At 41.4% G+C, this 24,288-nt stretch overlaps 2 protein-coding genes across 2 annotated transcripts; both read left to right on the top strand.

Annotated features, from left to right (window-relative positions):
• The first annotated feature begins 821 nt into the window (after positions 1–821).
• On the top strand, positions 822–19,597 carry gpam (glycerol-3-phosphate acyltransferase, mitochondrial). The gene is made up of 21 exons (XM_061094493.1): positions 822–1,032; positions 4,531–4,666; positions 4,798–4,917; positions 6,019–6,092; positions 9,268–9,381; positions 9,508–9,657; positions 9,778–9,877; positions 10,003–10,139; positions 10,344–10,443; positions 11,250–11,462; positions 11,676–11,789; positions 11,926–12,011; positions 13,003–13,115; positions 14,007–14,077; positions 14,443–14,710; positions 14,877–15,031; positions 15,210–15,287; positions 15,407–15,544; positions 15,677–15,866; positions 16,097–16,155; positions 16,290–19,597. The coding sequence occupies exons 2-21, from the start codon at positions 4,583–4,585 to the stop codon at positions 16,404–16,406; spliced, it is 2,481 nt and encodes an 826-aa protein (XP_060950476.1). The 5' UTR covers positions 822–1,032; positions 4,531–4,582; the 3' UTR covers positions 16,407–19,597.
• On the top strand, positions 16,643–23,873 carry LOC133028220 (FERM domain-containing protein 6-like). The gene is made up of 13 exons (XM_061095413.1): positions 16,643–16,673; positions 20,454–20,557; positions 20,980–21,070; positions 21,286–21,365; positions 21,506–21,564; positions 21,674–21,875; positions 21,970–22,125; positions 22,504–22,569; positions 22,702–22,770; positions 22,883–23,057; positions 23,326–23,490; positions 23,585–23,749; positions 23,851–23,873. Exons 1-13 carry the CDS (start codon positions 16,643–16,645, stop codon positions 23,871–23,873), a joined length of 1,386 nt encoding a protein of 461 aa, XP_060951396.1.
• The last annotated feature ends 415 nt before the right edge of the window (positions 23,874–24,288 follow it).

Here is a 24,288-nt window from a genome sequence, read left to right as displayed (position 1 = left end):
ATGCAATATTTCGCCCTGATTTGTTTTGACAGATAAATCTTATGTGAGATTCTTTGAATTGTATAACATGAATTGTAACTCAGGAACTAACAGAGGGATGTGAGCTGCTTAGTTGGCCTGCAGATTTTTAAATCTTTAATTTTATTTAATTATTTGTTTTGTAAATGAATGTCTTGTGAATGAGGGGCAGGTTAAACAAGATTGTACTTCTTTCTGCTCCTTTTCATTTGAGATGTGAGCTTTTGTGGTTGCATTTAAAGAGGAACAGGGTCTTTTGGCAGAAACTGAATATAAAATAATCCTGGTGATGTTTTCACTAGTGTTTAACCATACGAATTGTTGTCTTCTTTACCCTAAAATGGGCCCTTTATATTATAATACTTTATATTCACATCAGGAGCGAGACCTCTCTACGGAGGCCACCTTTTCCCCCACCAGTCGTCTAAACTGGACAAATTAGAAACCTTTTGAGTTTCAATGACACCTGAAGGCTACTACAGGTTCTCCTTCCTGCTTGGAAGGTGTTGTGAGGGGTATTCTTCTTCAATATGCAACTTCACCATTAAATTACACATACTGAACCTTTAAATTGTTTTGTTTGGTCGATGAATTAAATAAATAAAAATAATAGATATAAATGAACGAATGTAGGAGTGGATGGTTACATCTGAAGCTGTTATGGCTGGAATGATATAAATACACTTGGAGCTCTAATCCTCACAGTTCAACCCCTGAACATAAATCTGGCGTCACAGCTGATGAAGCAAAAACAACACGCAGAACGCTGCCCCCTCTGGTCGCTGGCGGAACTGCACCCTCGCCGTGTGCTTGGTGGCTGCTGCTTCTTCTTCTTCTTCTTCTTCTTGGTCTCGTCGCATCTTGATCTGTCGGAGCTGAGCCGAGCTGAGCCGGTCCGTGCCGAGCAGAGCCGGGCCAACGCGACCAGCACACCGGGGAGCTCCACGCTGCTTGTGCGGTTCAGTCAACCGGGGATATTTGTGAGATATGAGCCAGCGGAACGCGGCATTGAAGGTGAGTGTGGTGGTGTCGCCCTCCCCGGAGACCACCGGCTGGCTAGCGGGCTAAAGCTAACCCATCGGTACCTGTCACCGAGGCGCCGCGGTCATTGTCCCCGGGAAACGACAACAGCACCCCCCGCTTTAGCTGCTCGACGTCCCCCGGGAGGAACGTTAGCCACCGGTAGCGGCTTAACCACACCGAGGGGGATTTAACCGGTTTACCGTGGCGTTAGCCGGTTAACCTCAGCATTAGCCGGGAGTTTAAAGGGACCCCCTGACGGTGTGTTTTTATTAACCTTGACTTGCTACGTTTGATCCCGGGATAGAAAAGGGAATGAACCGCTGACATGTGAGCCTCGCACCGGGTTGAATGGACTGCCTGTCGGCGGCACGCCATGTGCAACGTGCCGGGAGACGTGGTTGGTCAACGAGGTGCGAGCCCCGCGGTGACGGGACCCATCCATAACTCGAGGATCCGGTCTTATTCAGAGCTGACAGCGGCGTGTCCCCCCTCTGCAGCCCGGCCAGACACCAGGCTGCCCTGCCCTGCCTGTCCTGGGCCATTGTTGTCTCCCCACCCCCCACCCCCCTGATCCACACTGTATCTGCACAGCCCATCTGTCACCCACTCTCCTGCTTGACCTGCTTGTTGCAGACAGCTTGCGGCTTGTGACACGGATTAACCCAATCCTGGAAACCGTATGAACAGGAGTGTTAGTGTTGGTCTAAAAAGGGAAAATTATAAAGCGTCTGGGTCAGCGTGAGCCAGCTTTAAACATGATTACTGCTCTCTCTCTCTCTCTCTCTCCAGCATATTGAGATTAACAGTGGATTGTGCCATTTTTGTTATGAGGGCTATGGACAATCAAAGAGTACCAGGCAACAATCAATAATTATCACAATTAAACCATAAAAAACAATATTACTTAAGTCCAATATATATCAATATGTTGTTCAGCACACGTCTGATCTACCTCACAGTAGTAAAACGTTTTCCTGTATCACCTGTCTGTCGTTCTCTCTCCACCAAGAAGAGTTTAAAACCACAACCTTCATTCAGTAGCAATAATGAGCCTTTAAAGATAGATGATAAAGTGACATTGATCGAGACAATTATCAACATAAACAGATTTTTATCATGATGTCATTTTTGGCCCAGCTCTATTACTTCTCTTTTCTTTGTTTGTCTTGCTTGATCGTAAAGTTAATAGCACGATAAAATGTCTGCAAAGAAGAGCCAAGCCTACATCAGCAGGCTATATTATTGGATATTTTCTGTGTGCTCCACAAGTATTATTGGAAGCAGCTATCTAGCTGACAAGGGGCTATTTGCCGATATTGCCCAAACTTCAGAGGTTATAATGATGCACTCCAAAAAAAGACAAGCAATTCAGATTGTGCTGACATATTCCTAAAATTTAATATGACTCTTGGTGATAAGATGGATTTCACACACATTTTATGTGAAGACTAGAAAAGTCAAAATTTGCTCTGATTCCTATTTGTATTGCTTTCCACGAGCCAGTTTATTTACTTCAATGCAAACTTTATTGCTCTGTTAAGACTTCCTTCATCTGTTACCTAATCCCAAACAGCTCATTATTTCGAACTAAATCACCCCATCGAGTGGAGTACTCCCGGTCATTCACCCCTTTGGACTTTATAATCCGTGTGCATATCACCTATTCCCACCACAGCACCACCAGAGGACAATGGTTCAAAAGGCGTTCGCTCCCTGCTGGAACATTTTCCCCTAGAGGGATGCATGTCTGTCGTCTCCCTTCACCTTATTATTCGCCAACACATGAGGATGCACCTTCCCTCAGGTTGCACATATTGTAAAATGTTGGGTATGAGAGCCTTCATTCATAAAATGACTCACTAACCTATTTACCAATGAATGAGGGACAATGACGGCCGCTTTTTGAGTGCTCTCGAGTTGCTTTTTGCACTTTGATCTTGTCGCCGTCGGCTTTGCGTGTTGTATTTTGTCATTGATGTGCAAATAGTTGTTTGTAGCACTTGATTTCACACCACATGACAGCAACTAAATGCTCACCATGTTTCCAGCCATTTCCTTACATGTGTATCAAGCTCTTTTAATGTGAGTATTTGATGTTCACATTCACACCATATCAAAAACGTTCTCTGAAGTTTGAGTGTTTTTTGCTTTCCAACAACCTGGTTTGCTCCTACCCTGAGTTTTTGGAAAACCTCAATTTGATTTAATCAGAAAGAACCTGAGATACAGATTAAAAACAAGGTCCAGGATTCCCTTTGTGCAACCTGTGAATTCAGTGATGTAGAGGATGTGTCGAGACAGTTCACAGGTTCACATTACAGATGCTATGTTAAAGATATGGATGTGTTGGTTATGGTTTGTTGTCATTGATGTACTGGGCATCAGACAAGTCTTTTGACAAAAGCCCTGGGACTTTTTCTATGTTGGACCAAAAGCCGTGTGTATCTCCCAGTGCAGTGACCACATCATTCACCTGCTTAGAACTAGACATAAAAAAAGACAGCGGAGCAACTGACAACAACATCAGTGTTTTATTGTGTTTGTAGGTATTTGGGGCCCAGATACGGCACATCCCCAGCTTAACAAAGGCTTAGCAGGACAATCAGCAGCATACTGTAGGACAACATGTGTGCTGTTTGTGTGTTAACTCCAGGTCACATGATATCCTAAAGTTGTATTTTACAGTGTTTTTAATCTTCAGAACGTCACCACAAAAAAATACTACGAATAAATAAATTATGCCACGTGAACTTAAATGGAAAAAAAGACTTTAACCCTATTGTGAAGTGATGCATTCTGGTATTTATGACTCACTCGCACATGTGTGACACAAATTAAGACTTGAATGAATGATGCGCTGGAGAAGCAAAAGGTTGAGTTGAGTTACATAATAGGCAGCTGCCGCCCAGTGTCACAAAGGTCGCTGAGGTGTTGGGGGTGTGTTACTTATTTCTGCTGCGCATCCTTGTCGGTTATTTGAAGCACTCAGACCCGCCTGTAAATACCATCCAAAGTGTGTGTGGGGATGCTTAGGTTAACAATGTAAACCTCACCTATGTGGAAAATCGTGTCCAACTGTAGTCACCTCATAGTCGCAGGGTGGTTGTGCATCGTGTGGGAGGGAGCCACATTTCTTTTTAGCTCCTGGATGTTTCTCTGAATTTATTGATGAAATGAGGCTGGTGGCATCTGGCGGCAGAGGTCGGAGCTTTTGGAGAGCTGCATGCACAATACAATTAAAACTTTCTGAAATCTGAATTGCTAAATGCAAATTTTTCTCAAAATTAAATTAGGTTCAAACAGCACTTGTGACTAAGGCTAATAGGAGGTGTAGGTAATTTGCAAATTCCAAAAGTAGTCTCGGAGTTGAACGCTCTGAATTCGCATTAGGTGTTAAATGAATATACCTGCGGTTCAAGATTGCCTGGAGTGATTTCTGTATTACAATAATGTCAATGTAACCCCATGATATCCCTGTGTCTTCACCAGCTTGCCAGCTAGTGCTGTGTGACCTGCAGGGAGAGCAAAGACAGCGGAGAACATGGAGCTGTCAGATGGCTTGTTGCTGCAGGTCAACAATGGAGAGCAGTGGTGCAACCGCTGGAAGCATCCCAACGATGACTCAGTAAGCCACCGATTTATCTTCTTAGCGCCATCACAGGATAAGCTCTGAACATCTTATCAGATTAGGTGTTGAATCTAGCCCCCGCATTGTAAATGATACATAGAATATCCTTAATGATTTTGTGTTCCTAGGACCGCAGTACCAGCCCCTCAGTCCTGCGCTGTGTTACCAGCACGTGGAAGGAGGGCCTGCTGAACAGAAAGAGGCCCTTTGTCGGCCGCTGCTGCCACTCCTGTACACCACAGAGCTGGGTAATGTTACACCACAGATAATTAACTCCCAACGTCAATTTATTATCTCGACTTGGTCAACTTCAGTTTATTGTTTGGTGTGAATTTTTATGACTGAGAAAAAAGGGATTAATATGCAGTATAGTGGAGTGCAGAGTAATTCAACTGCACACATCGACTAAACAGACACGAAAGTCTTTATCCTGAATTAATTGATTGTAGGGAAGTGTTTCTTGACTCATTACCTGGGGAATGTTCAATACATCAACAATACATTTTGTTAACACTGTTTGAGAGTACAGGGGGTTGACGGAAAAAAAAGCAACCTAGGACTTCCTTTTTATCAGGAAGTCCTAGAGAGCTTAATTCAGTCGGGTACCACAGCTTGGTTTGGTAACTTCTCTGTGCAGTTGAAAACCAAACATTACTGGCATATAAGAGCACAGATCCCTGCAGAATGTTTATGAGCAGGCAACACTATGACAAGCCAATAAGATTGGTAATGACACATCCCATATTGTGGTAGGAGGTTTAAAGTCCCTTGCAGAAGACTGAAGCAATTTAGAAATGAATAAACCCCTGTGTCTATAAAGCTTTTAAATAGTGGCAGATTAGACAGAATTGGCACCGGAGGACACTGAGTCCTCATTTGCATTTTTTGCATTGGTATTTTTACTGCTGGTTGGTACATATTTATTTATTTTTATACTTTCTTAATTGGATTTCTTTTTTTAAATTATTATAGATGTGTGTGTGTGTTTGCCTAACACATTTCTATTCTAACTCCAAACTGCACTAAGCTTAATATCACATTTTTCTATATTTTTTAATCTGTGTGGTTGTTTCCATAATATCCATATGATCAGAGGACATATCCTAGTGAGCAAAATAATGACTGTCTATCAATATAACAAAGCAAAACAAGACCAGACTACATGTGACTTCGCAAGTAGTTCCATTAATGGTCCCAGGTTGTTAAACTGTATAATGAGCCAAGAACTCTTCCAAGACAAGTAAATCAGATTGAATATGCCAGTAGTTATTCATTAAGTTAATTCACTGAAGCCTTGTTGACACTTCAAGTATCTGTTTTATTGATAATCACTTTCGGTTCTGTCACAGGAGAAGCTGTTCAACCCGAGTATTCCATCTCTGGGATTGCGTAATGTCATCTACATTAATGAGACCCACACAAGGTAAACAATACTAAATCAACGCTGTCATGGTATCCCTTCCTTTCCAGTGTATTTTGCACCGTGAACTTCATGACCAGCTGGTTGACTCTTTGCCTTTTGTCTTTGGTTCGGATGGCCCCTTAATTGTGCCTTTGCAACAAGAGCAAGAGGTGAAGCTCCTCCTGTATAGTCAGTGCTATGGCATGCTCCATAACGTCTTTACAGCGATTTCAACCACTCCGCTCCAGCGTTTCCGTGTTTTCGTGACAGGGCTTCGTATAGACGCAATAAACATAGGTACCTGATCCAAAAATGTTTCCGGAATCCGGCAATCCAGGTTACTTATGGAAGTCAGTAAATACATACATTACATACATACATATATGCATGAATGCATAAATAAATAGATAGCCAGATAGATAGATAGATAGATAAATTACAGTTCATAGAGAATGAATAGGGGATTATTTCAGTTTTCTTTTTGGTTTTAGGCAGTGGTGGGAAGTAACAAAGTAGAAATACTTCGTTACTGTATTTAAGTAGATTTTTCACATATCTGTACTTTACTTGAGTATTTATTTTTCCTGACGACTTTTAACTTTTACTTGCTACATTTGAGCACAAATATCTGTACTTTCTACTTCTTACATTCTCAAAACTGGCTCGTTACTTGAGCAGCGGAGGTTGGCGCAACGTGCACCTTTACACCCGGCGCACCTCTCTCTCGCCTTCTCGCTCCTGCAGGAGCTCGGTTCAGTCTTTATTATTAGGGCCCGAGCACTGACAGGCACTGACAGACGTGAGGCCCTATTGAAATTGTAAGGATTATTATTCAGGCAAATTAATTTGCTTTTTGAGAGCTTCCATTAGGTGACTTTACATAATTTTTTGAAGGTATTCTTTTTTCGATTCACATTCGTTTTCCCTTTCCTGCTTCGTGTCAACATCTGCACATAAGTACATAGCTCGAAGCAGCAAGTGGTTAACTTTTCTTAAAGAAAATATTGGAAGTAGTTGGTTTAAACAAAAACTGTTGGCAAATAGACTATCATTGGTTGGCCGTGTCTACTTAGTCTTACACGTCCACGTAAACAAAACAAACAGATTTAAAACAAGTTGAGATGGAAAAACAAACAACACAACCAATTATATAAGCAAACGCAAAAACGACTTTCAGCCAACACAATCAAAAACAAACACTGTGTCATTAACTACTGCATATTCATGCACACAATTCAGGTTTTTTAATGGACCTTGCCAAATGGAACCCTGGGTAATCAGGCCCAGTTTTCCACTCACTATAATGCCAATATAATTTTTGCAAAGATATTATATATCTATATATTGCCAATTCCAATCCTTAGTCGCCCTTTGTGCTAACTAGACACAACTTAGAAGCTGTTGAGTCTTTATATATGTATTGTACAAACTGGCTAATGTATACAACCTCAAGCAGGGTTGTGTCTTCACTTTGTCATCCCTACAGGCAAGAGACCCTACAGGTGTATTTCAAATGCAAACACAAACACAGGCCCATTCAGTGAATATAGTCTAATGATAAATAAACAGGCTTACATGTAGATGTGTGGACAAGCTGGCGGGCAGGATTACAGTCAGGTAAACATCCAGGCAGTTACAAAATACAGCTAATAGACACAAAATGTTCATTTGGTCTATTAGTGGCAGGTCTATTAGTGTTCTTAGGTAGAATCAAGAGGCACTTGTTTATTCTGTTGTGTTGATTCTTTGTTGTCGCTAGAAGTTCAGATGCACTTGTCCAATACTATTTTAACCTCAGCATCTCGGGTTCAAAATTTGCAAAATTATACATTATATAAATAAATATAATAAAAGATATAAATCATGAACTGAACAATTTTGGGTTATTTTGTGTCTGTATAGGCCTACTATAAAAAGCACTTAGCATTTTTTATTTTGGTACTTGTACTTTTACTTTTGATACTTAAGTACATTTCAACACCAGATACTTTTGATACTTAAGTACATTTAATATGAGCAACGCTAAGACTTTTACTCAAGTCATTTTCTGACGGGTGACTTTAACCAGTCACTTTCAAGTAAGATATCTGTACTTTTACTCAAGTATGGCTTTCAAGTACTTTATACACCACTGGTTTTAGGAATGTTCTGTCGAATACGTAGACAGCATAAACAGGCAGTTGTGAGAGGAAACCAGACCCGGCCATTTATAGTGTCTCCCTGCCAGTCCTACAGAAAGGACAAACTGGACAAACAGATGACGTCTGAGCATCACAGAATAGCCTGTCAGCGCCGGTCAGAAATCCAATGTACAGATCAAAATCATTAAAAGAAAGACATTAACATCATGATTCCTTTAAGTTTTTGTGTCCGTGTCTGTCCCCCCCCAAACCTGTAAACCTAGGGGAAACACTGATAGTACAGTGAATACATTACAGACACTGGTCTTCCTAACAACCTTCGTATGAAAAGTCGGGTGAACTGATCTGTGGAGCAGTGGAAAGACAGAGGGATGAATAATTGAAAGAGTTTTCGTCAGTGGACACCGGACGCATGCATCCACTGCCGGAGCTTAATCTGCAAAATACAAAATACTTCAACTTTAATACTTCAAAAAACCTCAACTCCAAAACTATAAAAACATGAGATTGGTTTGAATTTAAACATCTTGCTTCCCCCCCCCCAAGTACTGTTTTTGTCATTGTGCATCAAATTGCAAGGGAATCTAGTTTTTAGCATTTTTCACATTAGCATGTGAACTGAAACATCCCAGAGTCAGGATGGGCTGAACTCATAATGGATAAGTTAGTATTGTGAATTTTGTCAGTATTAAGTGAACTGACCTTAACACAGCCACCGTCATTGTTGTGAAGGCTGCATGTAATGGATATGTCAGTTTGAGCTACTCACTGGCTGCAGAAAATGTGTTAAATTACCAGGAAATCTATGTAATCAAATAGTCAGTTTAGTTTTTAACAGGCTAATGGTCAATTGCGAGCTGTTAAATAAGACCCTCTGTTACGTGTGTGTTTGTGCATGCATGAGACAAATAGATGTATGTGTGAGTGTTTACGGATTCTAAATCAACTTTTCTACACAAAGCTATGTATCTTCACACAGTTTATTTCAGGATGCAAACTCTTCTTTACATCCTCCTTTGTGTTCACCGTTGTGTGTGTGTGTTTGTGTTTCGCAGACAGCGGGGCTGGTTGGCGCGCAGGCTGAGTTATGTGTTGTTTGTGATGGAGAGAGACGTGAACAAGGAAATGTTCACCAGGAACGTGGTGGACAATGTGCTCAACAACAGCAGGTAGGGGTCAACATGCATGTTAAAGTATACTTGTGGTAGCTGTTTTTTGAAAAAAAAACCTATTGGGAGTGTTTGTAGTCTAGAAGATGGATCCTTATATTTGAGTTCTGCTTCTTGTGATTCCAGGGTGGAGACTGCGATTCTGCAGGTAGCCACAGAATTGGAGGCTACAGCGAGCCAACCTGGGCAGGAGCCTAAAGCTGTTAGCAAAGTGAAGCAGAAGGCCAGGGCCTTCCTCCAGGAGATGGTGGCCAACGTTTCACCGGCCTTCATCAGGTACATCTACAACCGAAATCTTCCCTCAGCTACTCCGATGTACAGTCATTGATTGGACTGCAGTCAAATTCACATTACTGCGAAATCTTGAACTCTCTTCTACATCTTCACTTCGTTCAGGCTGACAGGCTGGGTTCTCCTGAGGCTATTCAACGGTTTCTTCTGGAGCATACAGATCCACAAAGGTCAGCTGGAAATGGTCAAGAAAGCTGCTACAGAGGTTAGTAGTAATGATTGCATATGAAGTTGGATTTTCTCTCACTTATCCATTATCTGTAGATGTTCTGTCCGCAATGAGAAATAGTCTGTTTTTATGTGAAAAATCATGTTTCTTTATCATTCCAGCAAAATGTGCCCATGGTCTTCCTCCCTGTTCACAAATCCCACATCGACTACCTGCTCATCACCTTGATCCTGTTCTGTCACAACATCAAAGCTCCTCATATAGCAGCAGGAAACAACCTGAGCATCCCCATTCTCAGGTAAAAGACCCATGAAGGCTGGTGTCTGATTTTATATTGCGATATTAAATAATATGATATAAACCTTGTTTTTTCTAACCTGCTTCAAATCGTACAGAACAGAATTAAAACGAAGACAGGAGGAATTCCTCCTTAGGGCAGTGGAAGTATTAAACTGACAGGCTACAGGAGAGGAAAAAAATATATATATATATTTTCCCCCAGCACTCTGATCCGTAAACTGGGAGGATTCTTCATCCGGCGGAGAATGGAGGAGACGGGAGATGGAAAGAAAGACATATTGTACCGATCACTCCTAACTGCAGTAAGTCCCAAGAGTCTTTATCTAATTTTTCCACTCTTACTCTTACTTATTTAGTGGAAATATGCTGCTCTTTTTCACTAGCTCTGCTGACCTGCACTCACTTTACCAAAAGCACCAACACTCATCACAAATTTTTAGGACCTGATCACTCGCAGCACGAGACACGCACGAACGATCCAAATTCAGGATCCCAGGATTACTGTTACTAGCATTGTTAAGTCATTATAAGCTGGCATCCCTGTGTACATAAATATAATGAGGCAAACTTCTCCTCAGCCAGAAGCACAGGCAATTAAAAAGGCACGTGCAGCTCTAACTCTGGTTGCTCTAGTCAAGTGCAAGCTAAACCTGGATATCAGTCCTCTTCCAAGCTTATTCCAAATGCCACAGCCTAGAGTCTATTTCAGGAAAAAGCCTCTGCTCTTAAAAGTTTCTACATGGCGAGAGACAGCTGTGTACATACAGTACACAGGAGACCGATGGACAACATGTCTTCTTTGGCACATGCTCAGTTCCCTGCAATGTGTTGATGAGAGTGGGGGTTGGGGGTGGGTCAAGCTGTTGACCTCCACTCATTTTTATCTTGGATATACAACAGCTGCACAGCTTTTATTTTGCTTCACCTCCAACTTGTGATGGAGTCAATGTTGTTTCTCTATGAAGAAGGTTTTTGCACAAACTGTCTTTTACAGCTTCCCAGCGTTTTATAACATTTGTCTCACTTCCAACATCTAGTCAGTGCCACCATTTCTCATTCAACGTCATCCCACCCTTCTCACTTGCACGTGTCATCCATCTTCCCTCAGTACACAGAGGAGTTGTTGCGTCAGCAGCAGTTTTTGGAGGTCTACCTGGAGGGGACGCGCTCTCGCAGCGGTAAGCCGTCCACAGCACGTGCAGGCATGCTGTCCCTTGTGGTAGATGCACTGTGGAGCGGGTCCATACCTGACGTACTGGTGGTGCCGGTTGGGATTTCCTACGACCGCATCCTGGAGGGCAACTACAATAGTGAGCAGCTGGTAAGTGCCTGGATGTTACGGTTATTTCTAAGGTTTTACTAAGTCGTTAAAAAACACACTCACCATAAATACATTTGATATGGCTTTTGGAATTGTGAGCTGGGGGGGAAATCAAGGAAAATAAAGATTGTTCTTGAAACAAGAGCGTTTTGTTTTGAGACAGAGTATTTCAAAGTTTGAACTGCTCCTGTATGAACTCGTCAATCCCTGCAGGGCAAGCCCAAGAAGAATGAGAGCTTGTGGGGAATAGCGTGTGGAGTGTTCCGGATGCTGAGGAAGAACTACGGCTGTGTGCGGGTTGACTTCAACCAGCCGTTCTCTTTGAAGGTGATTGATTGCAGGTTCAGCTTTTAACAAATATAAATACTTTTATCATTGCCGCATTTATTGCTAGATAATGAAAAGCTCTGTTATTGGTGTCATATGGATTTTTTTTAATTCTCCTTTTGTGTGTCAAATAAAGGAATACCTGGCTAGCCAGAGAAACCGCCATATTCCAGCCCCAGAGTCCATGGAACACACCTTGATGCCCATCATTATTTCTGCACAGTAAGTGTAGCCACACTCCAGACCGCTGACATCTTTATCCACCCAGTGTTCCTGCTCTAGAGGAGTCCCACAGTCCCACCTGTAACATTATGACCCCTCGTCTCCACTTGACTTCTCCCTCCTGCTTCTTCGCAGCAGGGTCTGTTATCTGACATCTGAGCTCAGCACTCGAGTTGATCGGAATGCGTCACTTGAGTTCAGCCGTGTCCCCTCGTAATAAGAAGCTTTTGTTATATAATGTCAGTCACCCCAGCTATTTTCCCTGTGTCTCATCTTGATTAATAGGTTTTCCACACTTCATTTCTTGCTGCTGTTTGCCTCCACACATTATAGCTGTTTACATTCTGAAGAAGTGACATAGATGCCACCACAATCCTGTCCCCCTAAGTACTTCCTCTTCACTGTGGTGACATAGATCCAACTCATATACTGTCAGGTTTAACTCTGTTCTTCAAACTTTTAACCTTCTCTGACCCACAGTCAGTAACTGAATTATTATCACATTATCCCAGGATGAGTAGAAGTGTATGCTGACAGTTGTGCACATTCATAGCAACTCTGACAGTCAAATATTGTATCCACATGTACAGCATTGTCCCATCCCAATTAGCCAGGAAACAAAGAGGAGATTAATGATGAAATAATAATTACATTTTGCAAGGAATCTGTTTCTTCGCTTTGTGTTTATTTAAAAGCACTAATCAAGGTTTTTGCAGTCTCAGTCTAAACTATTAATTAAACATTGTATATATGTGGTCATCAAGTAAGTTACCGTAGTGTTTATGGTGGTTTTCAATATGATCCAAACTTTCCGCAGTTTATTTTATAACACCTTGTTAAACAAGAGAGAATGAAACTGAGTTGAATGAGCTGCCATAGGACTACAGGGCTATACATTTTGTGGTAAATCTGTGTATCATATCAATCAGAAATACTAAAATCATTGTCGACCTGTATTTTTACATGTTTTTTGCTACCATTATTCTTTAAGGCCTGATGCTCAGCTGTTCCAGGGGCAGGAGGAGCAGCAGATGAACAGGGAGCTGCCCGATGACATCTTAAGACGGCAACTTATTAACAACCTGGCCAAGCACGTCCTCTTCAGTAAGAAATCCACAACAACACAGCTTCTGATATTATTATTCCTTAATATGAAGCTGACTGTCTATAATATTTGTAAATGACCAGAGGTCATGAGTCATCATAAACACGCCAGGAGGCCAAATTTAGCCAATGGTTCGTGCTTTAGGAGGCACTGCTCCCATCACGTCTAAGTGCAGGGCTCTCCTCCTCATCTTGTGATAAAGGTGCACCTGCTAACTGGAGCAAAAGCAGCTCTCATGAAACGCTATCCATTATACCCCCTCCCTTTTAATTGAAATCCAACACAGCGCTGCATCAGTACATTCACTTCACATCATTCCCGGCGTTTTGCTCTAGGGTAGCACTACGGAAACCGGTTCCCCCCAGCTGCATTTCCCCCCCCCACCCTGTCCTCATCCAATCACAGAGTCCCCAGCTGGATGGCATGTTGTTTTTAGCCAATGGGATGAAGGGGAGGAAAGAGAGGCAGAAGAGGGGAGGAATGCAGTACCAGTGCTCACAAATGTTGTACTCCCCCCAAACCTGTACTAAACTCAAGATGACCAATAGTAACCCCTCGTCCTCACACACTCTCACATGTGTTTCATTCCTACTAATATCTATAACTTATCTAGTTCATGGCATATTTTATTATGGTCTGTTAAACCAGTGAGCAGAAACAATTTCCTAATTATTATGATGTGTAAAATATTTGTAAGAACCTGGGATCTGTCATATTGATTGATTGATTAACATAAATTGTGAATAAAGTTTTATGTATTTATCATGATTTATTGACATTGGAGCTCAAGCATCTTCCTTCCAGTTTCATGACAGTTGCAATCATCTCTGCTTTGATAATATATTTGTGTTGTGTGTTGCTAATAATTTGTCTTTGTTTCTACCTCACAGCGGCTAATAAGTCGTCAGCAATCATGTCTACCCACATCGTGGCCTGTCTGCTGCTGTACAGACACAGACAGGTAAGTGGTTGCCTTTCATTTCCCCTCTGTCCCCTGAAACAACCCCACCACTGCCAATTCCCCTCTCTCTTTTCTTGTTTGCATGCTTCCTCCATTACCCCAAGGTGATCCAAATGTCACATTACCCCTGCATGGTAGTAAGAGATCTGCTCTTCCTGCCTGCACACCAACCCCCTCTGTACTTTAGTGGTGAGCTTCTGCCCTCTGCAGGCACACTGATGTAATAAGCTGACAGTGGATTTAGTTTTTCTGCTGCATAAAACAAACTTACGCCAGTTGTAGTTCTTTATTGTTCCAATCTTGGTTTATCCCTGTTTTTGTTTTCAAATTTTTGGAGCATGTGTTTTTCTTTGTCTTCTCTCCAGGGGGTGGTGCTGTCGAAGCTGGTGGAAGACTTCTTCAACATGAAGGAGGAGATCCTCTCCCGGGACTTTGACCTGGGCTTTTCGGGGAACTCGGAGGACGTGGTGATGCGCGCCCTCCACCTCCTTGGAAATTGTGTCAACGTGACCAGTAGCGCAAATCGCAATGGCGAGTTCACGATCGCACCCAGCCAAAGTGTACCAGCGCTTTTCGAGCTCAACTTCTACAGCAACGGCCTTTTCCACGTCTTCATTCCTGATGCAATTATTGGTACGTCGAGCTAGGAAGTTGATAATTCTTGTGCTATGTTTACTCTAGTGTATCACTGATCTTTGTCATCAAGCTTCAGGAGTCTTAAAAATACCTTGTTAGGCTTTCCAGTGCTTGATGGGTAAATTTTCCCCCTCCTAAAATCTCTGTCCTCATTTGTCTGCAGCCTGTAGCATCCTGGCCCTGCAGCGAGAGCTGGTTGAGTCTGAGTCGGATCAGCCGTCCGGTGGTCCCTGTAGCCTCCCTCTCAGTCAGGAGAGACTCATCCGCAAGGCTGCCGGGCTCTCCCACTTCCTCACGTACGAGGTGACGGTGGCACCGGTAAGTTCCACGTTTTTGTAGACAATGCAAACTCTACATGATCAGTCTGTCAAGTTAGAAATTTAGGTCCGAAGGTTTCACTGTTTGATATCAGATTTGATAAAATTATGTTCATTTTAAACACATAGTAAATCTAAATGTTTTCCACCTTGCTCCCTGTCTCTTATTCTCACCACAGCCCTGTCAGACGATATACCAGGTTTTCCATGATGCAGTCACACGGCTGATCCAGTATGGAGTTCTCTACGTAGCAGAAGTCAGTTTAAAAACCGCCAAATTACTGTGATACTACATGGAAGTTGAGTCAGTGTTAACGTCTTGGGAAGAGCTGCTTCGGTGGTCCAGATAGTCTTAACATGTATTTGTGTTTGTCAGGAGGAACAGGAGGAGTTGAGCCCCAGCCCCACAGAGGAACCTTGGTCCAAGAAGTTTCCAGAGCCTCTGTCCTGGAGAAGTGACGAGGAGGATGAGGACAGTGACTTTGGAGAGGAACAGAGAGATCGCTACCTCAAGGTCTGAATAAGAGATACAAACTGAATCCAATTGTATCAACACCATGGCACATTAATAACTTACACTGTTTATTTTCTACAGCCTCCAATCACTGACATTGGCTGTTTGTTTGTTTTTCTTTCTGTCAACCAGGTGAGCCTCTCCGCAGAGCACCAGGAGTTCTTCGTCTTCCTCCAGCGGCTGGTCAGCCCAGTGCTGGAGGCCTACAGTGGGGCGGCCATCTTTGTCCACAGTCTGAGTCAGCCCATGGCTGAGTCCGAATACACCCAGAGGCTTTTCAGATACCTGCTCACACGCACAGAGAGAGGAGTGGCTGCTTATGGTAACACTGAAATACTTTCTACTCCTATTTGAAATAAAGAAGTAAAAGGCACTGCCTATGTATTTTATGCGTTTTATTTTTACAATTTAAACAAGATGTAAAAGGGTTGGCACTTATGCTCTTTAATATGAATAGAAGCAGCTCCCATTGATTTACAAATGTGATTTCTTTAATGAGCTCTTGTAAATACAGTATATTAGAATGTCTATAATATATTTTTTCTATTTCAGGTGAAAGTGCAACTCATTACCTTGTAAAAAACACAGTGAGGACATTCAAAGACCTCGGGGTAAGTGTTTGTTGAATTAAAGGCAAAAGTAAGATGCGCTACATGGTTGTTGTTTTTGTGACTAGTGCTAGTGAAGCCGTTCAGGTTTTTCCAGCTGGATTAAACTTGTTCCTCCGGTTGTTCTCCCTGTGTAGGTCTTGAAGGAGAGAAGAGAGAACAAGGTGACAGCTCTGGAGCTGACCAGCACCTTTCTACCTCAGGCCAATCGGAACAAACTCCTGCATTACATCTTAGGGTTCACGCTGCTGTGACCAAGACCACCGGCCCAGCTCAGACCCCAGGCTCCTTCCACTAAAGGGCTTCTACTGGTTACTTCAAAAACAATCCCAGGTGCTACTCTGTGGAACGCTTTACCAGGAAGTGCCTTCACGCAAAAGCCGCTAACTGTTAGCCGTTAGCTGGAAGAGACTTGAAGCCAGTCTTCCCTTTTTTTTTTTGTTTGTCTGTGACTCCCTGTCTTGGAACTGTGCAGCTGATGAAACACAACATGTGTCGTTACTTTGAAGAGGTACGTCTCGGTACGATCCGCATCTTCATGAACGTTGCCAGTGATGTGAAGAGGTTTTAATACTATCAGAATTTTAAACCATCAGAAAATATACAGCAGGATAGTAAACAAACACTTTTACAGCAATCTGAATAAAACAAGCTGCCTTTCGTCAACACAAGTTAACAAGCAAAATATGCATAAAAATAATAGTGAACGTAACGAACAACAACGACGATGTTTTTATGTTAACTTTTTTGTTTGTTTTAAAGCTGTATTATCTGCAGTGCACTCCGCTATCATACAGTAGAAAATGAAATGTAGATCGATAACGTCTTGAAAGTAAATTCCTGTACATAGGGCACGAGAGAGATGTCTCTTGTTTATAGTGCATTTAAATACATGCACTCTGGCGGCATTAGTAATATAGGGAACTTAAATAGAGAGATTTGCTGAACCCTGGGAGATATAAGATCCCTGCTAAATGCGAACATATGCAAATTTTCATTCACTCAAATATTTGTACAAATCTAATCCTACGTATATTCAAGTCATATTTCACAGTTTTAAGATATCAAAACAATAAGCTGCAAAACCAATTCAACTATTTACAAATATTTACCTGGCAAATACAAAATGTACCTGTTCAAAGTCCTGGGTAGTTGAAGCCTAAGATCACGAGTATCCATATTTAAGTGCATTCAACCAACTAATATCTAAGTGCATTCAGTTCCACATTTCATCTTGAGTTTTGATGACGAATGGTTTTTGTGTTTGTGCAACACATTTCTTTTCACTTTTCAATGAATGTTACATCACACAGCTCTTAAAATACTTGATACCAGCCATCACATCCACTTGCATTGAACCGCAGCTCAGAAACTCTTTGGTCGTGATTTTCAGGGACGAACTTCTGCCGAGAGAGCAATTTCACTCAGACAATTGTAAGTGCCCGTTTGAACAATAGGTCAGGTCTTTGAGAGTTAGTTATTAGTGAGGATGTGATAGTGTTGTTGTTGTACTGTACTTTGAGTTGTTTACTTTTTAACACAGACTGCTATGACAAGCAGTAAAACAATTTCCTCAACAGTTTATTTTCAGATGTTCAGCACGTTTGTTCAACTTTCTCAAATTTATATTGTAAAATATATAGTTAAACTTAAAACTATTTGTAAGTAGATTCTGATAATTTAAGTTTTTTCTTTTTTTTCTAAAATGCATGTCAGAAAGAATTGTGTCAGGCATGCCGGGATTAAAAAAGACGTTGATGATGAAAATTTAAAACACACCTCAACAAGAATACTCAAGTGTATACCTCCTCCAAGGCCCCACAGTTCCCTTAAACCATATCAGGCTGCACCAAATTATACACAATCATAGATGTCAGTCCCCAAAAATAAGTAATGATAAAAAAGCATTGTATTCATTAGCTTGCTTGGTGAAAGAAAGATGGGAAATGATTCCTGGATCTGCCGTTTTGTCCAGATCTGCCCCAAATTTTTTCTTCTTTCCTGTCCCGTGTCCCGTCCTTCCTCTAACTTTTTGCAATAGTTTTGGTGGCTTTCTGCTGACAAACAAACAAACAAACAAATAAACTGGCTGGAGCTATTCCATAACCTCCATGGCGGGGGTGACTACCAAAATAAAGCCATGCATTTCGCTGCAGTAGTTTTAGGTTATAATGAAAAATAAGTCTGTTACACAACAGGACTCTTGTCTTATGTGTTAACTTCTACATCCTGAGCATAAAGGTTTAATATACGTTGGTGGAGGAGTGTCATGCAAGGCTGACAGCAGCTGATAAGAAAGGGAGGAGGGCGTGTGTTCGAAGGTCGGAGGACGTCTGACGAATCATCGTTACAAGTCTAGGAACTACTGACCCAAAACTCAATGTGAAGACATTGTGAATGTTTGAATTCAACATTCTCCATCTGTCTGGGCAATAAAATAAAAATAAGAAGAATTGGGTGTCTGATATAAATTAATATTTATACCAAGAGTTGTAAAATTAATTTAAATCTTCCCAGCTTACAGCTATATTTAATGTTAAACTGCATATTTTCATGCAGTTTGAATTTGTGTTTGAAATAACCTGCGACTAGAAAAATATGTACTTGTTTGCAGATTGATAAATTACACCGGTAGCATGTGGAAGAAGAGAAAAGTATGTGATTTTTAAGTGGGAATGCGATCAGAGTACTCAGCTGAAACTCTCTGACATGTAAAGCTTCTCTGAGCCCACAATCTGTAACGTCCCACCCCCCCAACACACACACTGAGGGGACGCCACCGCCAGGACAAAACCACTAAACAGACTGTACTGCATGTTTCCTCTGGTCGCCTTCTAATCATCGACTCTTCAATGTGAACTCCACGTAAACTGGGAATTGTATTTTACAGTCTAGTGTTTGAATTATGTTGAAGAGCATAATAGGTGTTTGTGTAGAAGCTAAAAAAATGTGTTACCTCTTGAATGTATCATCTGTCCCCTGAAGGGTTTGTGTGATCTTGTAGGAAACTCCATAGAGTCTGTACAGATATGATATAGTTTTTATGAACTGCTCGTGGGGGTTGTTGAGACTGAAGCTGCATTAACAACATCCCACTGCAACTACTATGTACAAATTTTGTAGAATTAAAAAAAATCATGCCTGTATCTGGGGAGCAGGTGCCTTTTTAATGCACTGTAGTGTTTCTTTGGTTGTGTTTCTTTTTTTTGTTGTGTTTTTTGTGCATGTTAAAAAGGTTCTTTCGTGTAGAATTCAAAAAGGTGGGTTGTAACTTGAAAAGAAAAAATATACACACACAAGTGCAGAGAACCTGTGGTTACTAAAAGAAGAATCACCAGCTACTAAAAACAAATGTCACTTTTCTTTTTGTTCTTGCTTCCTCAAAGCATAGCACAATTGGCATTATTCAATATGGTTTTTGAATAAATTAATGATAGATTAACAATGGTCTCTTGTCTGTTGTTTTATCTTGGGGGAGATGGGGGGGCAGTAAATGTTTAGGTATGGTTTAGGTTTGTCTGTTTTGAAGCAGCACCTTGCACGGCACCAGCACACCATACTTACTACAATAATTATTTTACTGTTCACTATCATTTTGTGGATTATTCTATAGTAAATTTTTTCCTGAACATTGCATAATTATGTTCCTCTAACCTTACGATTTAGGAGCTGGGCTTGAATAACAAATAAATGTGCTTTTGAAAGGTCAAATTGAGGCAAAGGTGCATTATTCCAAAACCCAGTATTGTATGTTTAATGTTCTGTGCAAAGATTTTAAGCACAGAACATTAGAGTGAGGGTGACATGAATAGTTATCTTTAGTTTTTAATCAGTTCACTTCATATAACATGTTTTATCCTCGGTGCATCTGATCACAAATTTTTAAGGTACGACTATGATAGTGAACCCCCCATAATTATTCTCTGAGGCTGTTGTCCTGCTACAGAATGAAATCTTGGAGCGATCAGACCCTGATGGTATTAGATGATGAATCTAAAGTGCCCACTACTTTTCCAACTTTATATTCTCATGCTGTATATTATTATAAAACAAAGAAGAGCGGCAATGCTCACATTTGAAAAACTGACACCAGAGCGTTGAATGTGGTATTTGTGCTTGAAAAAAATATTAATTGATAATCTTACTGACAAGAAATTGCTTCAGCTCTACACTTCACAGATTAACTTTATTTATAGCATTACTATTTACTGTTTGATTTGTGTCAGAACACGTCAGGCCGTGGAGGGCGGGTTGATGTGTGTGTTTATCCCACTGAAGGACAGGAGGGGAGATATAAGCAGGACTGAGATCAGCAACAGAAGCTCCTGTGACAATGAGGACGAAACAGAAGCGACGAGTGTGCATCCTCCTCCCCAACAAGCAGCACCTGGACTGTACCGTCACAGTGAGTCGTTCCTAAGTCTGTTTATTGGTTTGTTTTATTCTCTTTCAACCTAATGCATCACTTGGAATTAAATATGTTCATATATCTCAACCACTTAAAGGCTTTTCTTCACTGCCAGTGTTGAGACATTGGCATTTAATTTAGTTGCATTTGGCTTTGCTTAAAGTAAATTATTCTTATGCAAAAACTGAAAAATGTTTTTCCAAAGTATTTAGGACAGAAAAATGTCAAGTGATCTTGAAGTTTTCTTGATGACAGAAGTCTGCTTTTTAAAGTGAGGATGGTTTAAGAAATGAAAAATCCTTAAAATAATAAAAGAACAAGGGCTCTCCATGTCGGATTACCTTATAATTAACCAAACGTCTTATCACGTAGCTCTTGTGTCACCCTTATTATTACAGTGTAACTGTGGTGTTTTCCAGGTGAAAGCCAGAGCCCAGGAGGTGTTGAACAGCGTTTTGAAGCAGCTCGGCGTCACTGATCTCTACATCTTCGGCCTGGCTGTTCTCAGAGGTCAGCGATGGTGTCACATGCGCGGGAGGTCGTGTGAAAATGTTTTCACTTCATTCACTGTGGAATGCTGCAGCGTAGGGAGGAAGCTCGCACTGAAGGGGGCAGAAACTCCTCATTAGCCTGTGGGAGTTATTTGACATTGATTGTTTCAAATGTATTTAATAAACTCTGCACAAAACAATCTTTGGACTTGATGCATTATATGCTTTTCATAGATAATGAATATCTCTTTCTTGATTTGGGCCTGAAATTGAGCAAGTACTTTGGCACAAGATGGAACAGAAGCTCGATAACAGTGAGTTTTAATTGTTTTCGTACAATTTAACGAACATCGGGTCTTTGCAGGAATTTTCTTTGTGTCTTCAAATCTTAACTCCACCTTAAAAAGCATTTAAATAAGATATTCCTCTTTGACTCTGTTCTGAACATTTTCAGGTCCCATTCATCGTATTTCTGAGGGTGCAGTATTATATAGAGAATGGGCAGCTGATATTGTAAGTTGGTCTCCCATCAGCATCATTTTCTGAACAATTATAAAGCTCCCAGACTTCCACTTAACTAAGAAAACATTTGTGATTTGAGTACCCTGATTGGTCGTTTCAGGAGCAGCAAAGTGCAGCAGCTCTACTACACCGAGCTGAGGCAGAAGGTGCTGCGCTCACAGAGCCGCCAGCAGGAAGCTCTGTTCTTCCAACTCGCAGCTTCTGCTCTTCAGGCAGAAGTTGGAGATCTGGAGCAGAGATATGGGAATGAAGGAGAGGAGGAAAGATGTTACTTCCTTCCTGAAGATTACTTCCCCTCCTGGGTAAAAAATAGACTAACAAATGAAGAGTGACCACAACCTTTGAAATCATATTCATTTATTGTGTGTGTATGTGACGTAATTCTTTTGATTTCAGCTGATTAAACGTCGAGGGCGAGACTACCTGCTCCAGCACTGCCCTGCGCTGCACGGTGACCTGAGAGGTGTGACACGCAGCCAGGCCACGCTGCAGTTTATCAAAGAGGCCGGCAGCCTGCAGGACGGACCGGTCACCTTCTACAGGATGAGACAGGTCAGACTGAAACCAGACACAGCCAGTGATTCAATTCAGAGCGGAGGAAAACACCTGAAATATTTAACCTGTAAAGAAGCAGACACACAACATCATATCAGAGGGTTGAGAGGATGTGTTTCAGTTTCAGAGGTTTGTACATTCATCAAAATACAGGATGGAAGACACTGTTGGTGTGAATTTGGAGCAACTTAAATCTGAAGATTAATAGAGATAATACCACAGTGATTATCCCTTTGTAAAGCTGCTTACATCTCTAATCTAGTCGCTTATATCTAATCTTTAGTTTTTAATCAATTATTGTGCATATTTAACTGAAGTTCCTATTCTCTGCTGCTCCCTCTGTTATAAATTCCTTGTGTTCTTCAATCCCTTCAGAATAAAAGAGAGCGGAGAAGTTCCATCCTTCTTGGGGTGGTGGTGAAAGGAGTCCATATTTACGAGGTGGGTCCTCCTCAATGCCTTTGACTTGTTTTGACTTGTGAATGTTAAGAAATATCTTTACTTTCTGAAACAATTTACTTGTGAGTTGGATTATTTAATAAATGTGAACTGATTAGATTTGTTTTTCTGAAGGAGGTGGAAGGGAAACTGTGTCTGTTATACGATCTTTCTTGGACCAACATTGACCGCTTCACTTTCCAGGTTGTGGCCCTAAAAACACTACATACATACCTTAACTTACATAAACGTATTGCCATCTACAGAACATCACCTCCACCTAGTGTTTGAGCCTATCCTTTCTCTTGCTCTCCAGGGAAGACGGTTTGAAGTTTCTGCTGTCGGGTCTCTGTGTCTCCCTGAGCTGGTGTATTACACTCACTCTGCCTTCCACTCCAAACACGTCCTGAGGCACCTGACCGACAGTCACCGGCGGCACATCGACACCAGAGACGCAGTCAGCTACATGCAGCAGCTGGAGGACATGGAGGGTCAGTGGGTGAATCCTACAAACTCAGTGACTTCTGTTTGTGGTGCATGTTCTTAAGGGGACAGCCTTCGTATTCAAAAACAGGTTGATGCAATATAAATTACTGCAAACTAACTATCACTATTTCAGACTCATCACAATTTGGACTTGGAATCCTCTCAACAGATATTCAAATTATACTTACATAATCATAATTCAAAGATGCATTTTTCATTTTATTTTAAACTGTCTGGGTCTATATAAAAAAAATGTATCTTGTATATGTGCAGCCAGTCGCTTCTACAACGAGGCCTACATCTGTGACACAGCAGGCCTGAGACAGCGGCTTCAAACCGACAACCTCACGTCCTCCATGTCTGACTGCAGCGCTGCAGCGGGAACAAGCACGGCCTGGTCCAAAGAGGAGGAGGAGGAAGATGAAGAGTATTTCACAGGTCACCTCAGAGGACAAACATGTTCCAATGTCTCCATGTTATTCAGCTGCTCAGCATTTTGTTTTCTTGGGATTAGATTGAACAGTAATTGCAGCTGAAGTTATGGTTGTGTTTGTGTTGACTGTGGCAGAGTTTGAGTTGTGCGTCGATGAACCAGAGGAGGTTTTTGTTGATGACCCAGCGGAGGTGTCCTGGCTGGCTGAGCTGATCCGAGGTGCGTCTGTGGATGGAGCCGTAGTGTTCCCTTCCTCTTGGGAAGGTTAGTTCAATAAAAAAAACACGATGAAACACCGAAAATAATTTAGATCTTGTGTTTATCACTTCATGCATCTCACATAAGCTTTTGTCTTCTCTCATCAGCCATCAACATGGAAGTGAAGTAGGTGAGGAAACTGCTGATCTCTCTCTGACTGATTATTTCAGCCCATCATCAATGTTCTGGTGTGTTTTTATCTAATGTTGCAGGTTCTGAGGAGGAGGATAGATGATGAAGGAGCTTCTTTGGACTTATGAGCAGCCAGAGGAGAAACTGAGCTAACCTGGTCTTAAAAGAAAACATCACATCATCCTTGTCACATTGATATTTCTCTTACTTTTCTTGATTTGCTGTCAAAGGACTCTGTAAACTCAAAAAGTTCTATATAAATAAAGTGTATTCTTTGTATTACTACATGAACATCTATATGTCTTATGTAGTATTGTATGGTTTAAATTCTACATTCTACATATTTTCTATATGTTGTGTATGATTGTTTTCCAGTCGTGGAAAATTGTTAATTTTCCACGATTAATAAAGAG

This window comes from Limanda limanda, chromosome 21 (genome assembly GCF_963576545.1).
Source record: "Limanda limanda chromosome 21, fLimLim1.1, whole genome shotgun sequence".
NCBI lineage: Eukaryota > Metazoa > Chordata > Actinopteri > Pleuronectiformes > Pleuronectidae > Limanda > Limanda limanda.
The sequence above is the reverse complement of the archived record's forward strand: the minus strand, read 5'-3'. Positions and strand labels throughout refer to the sequence as shown.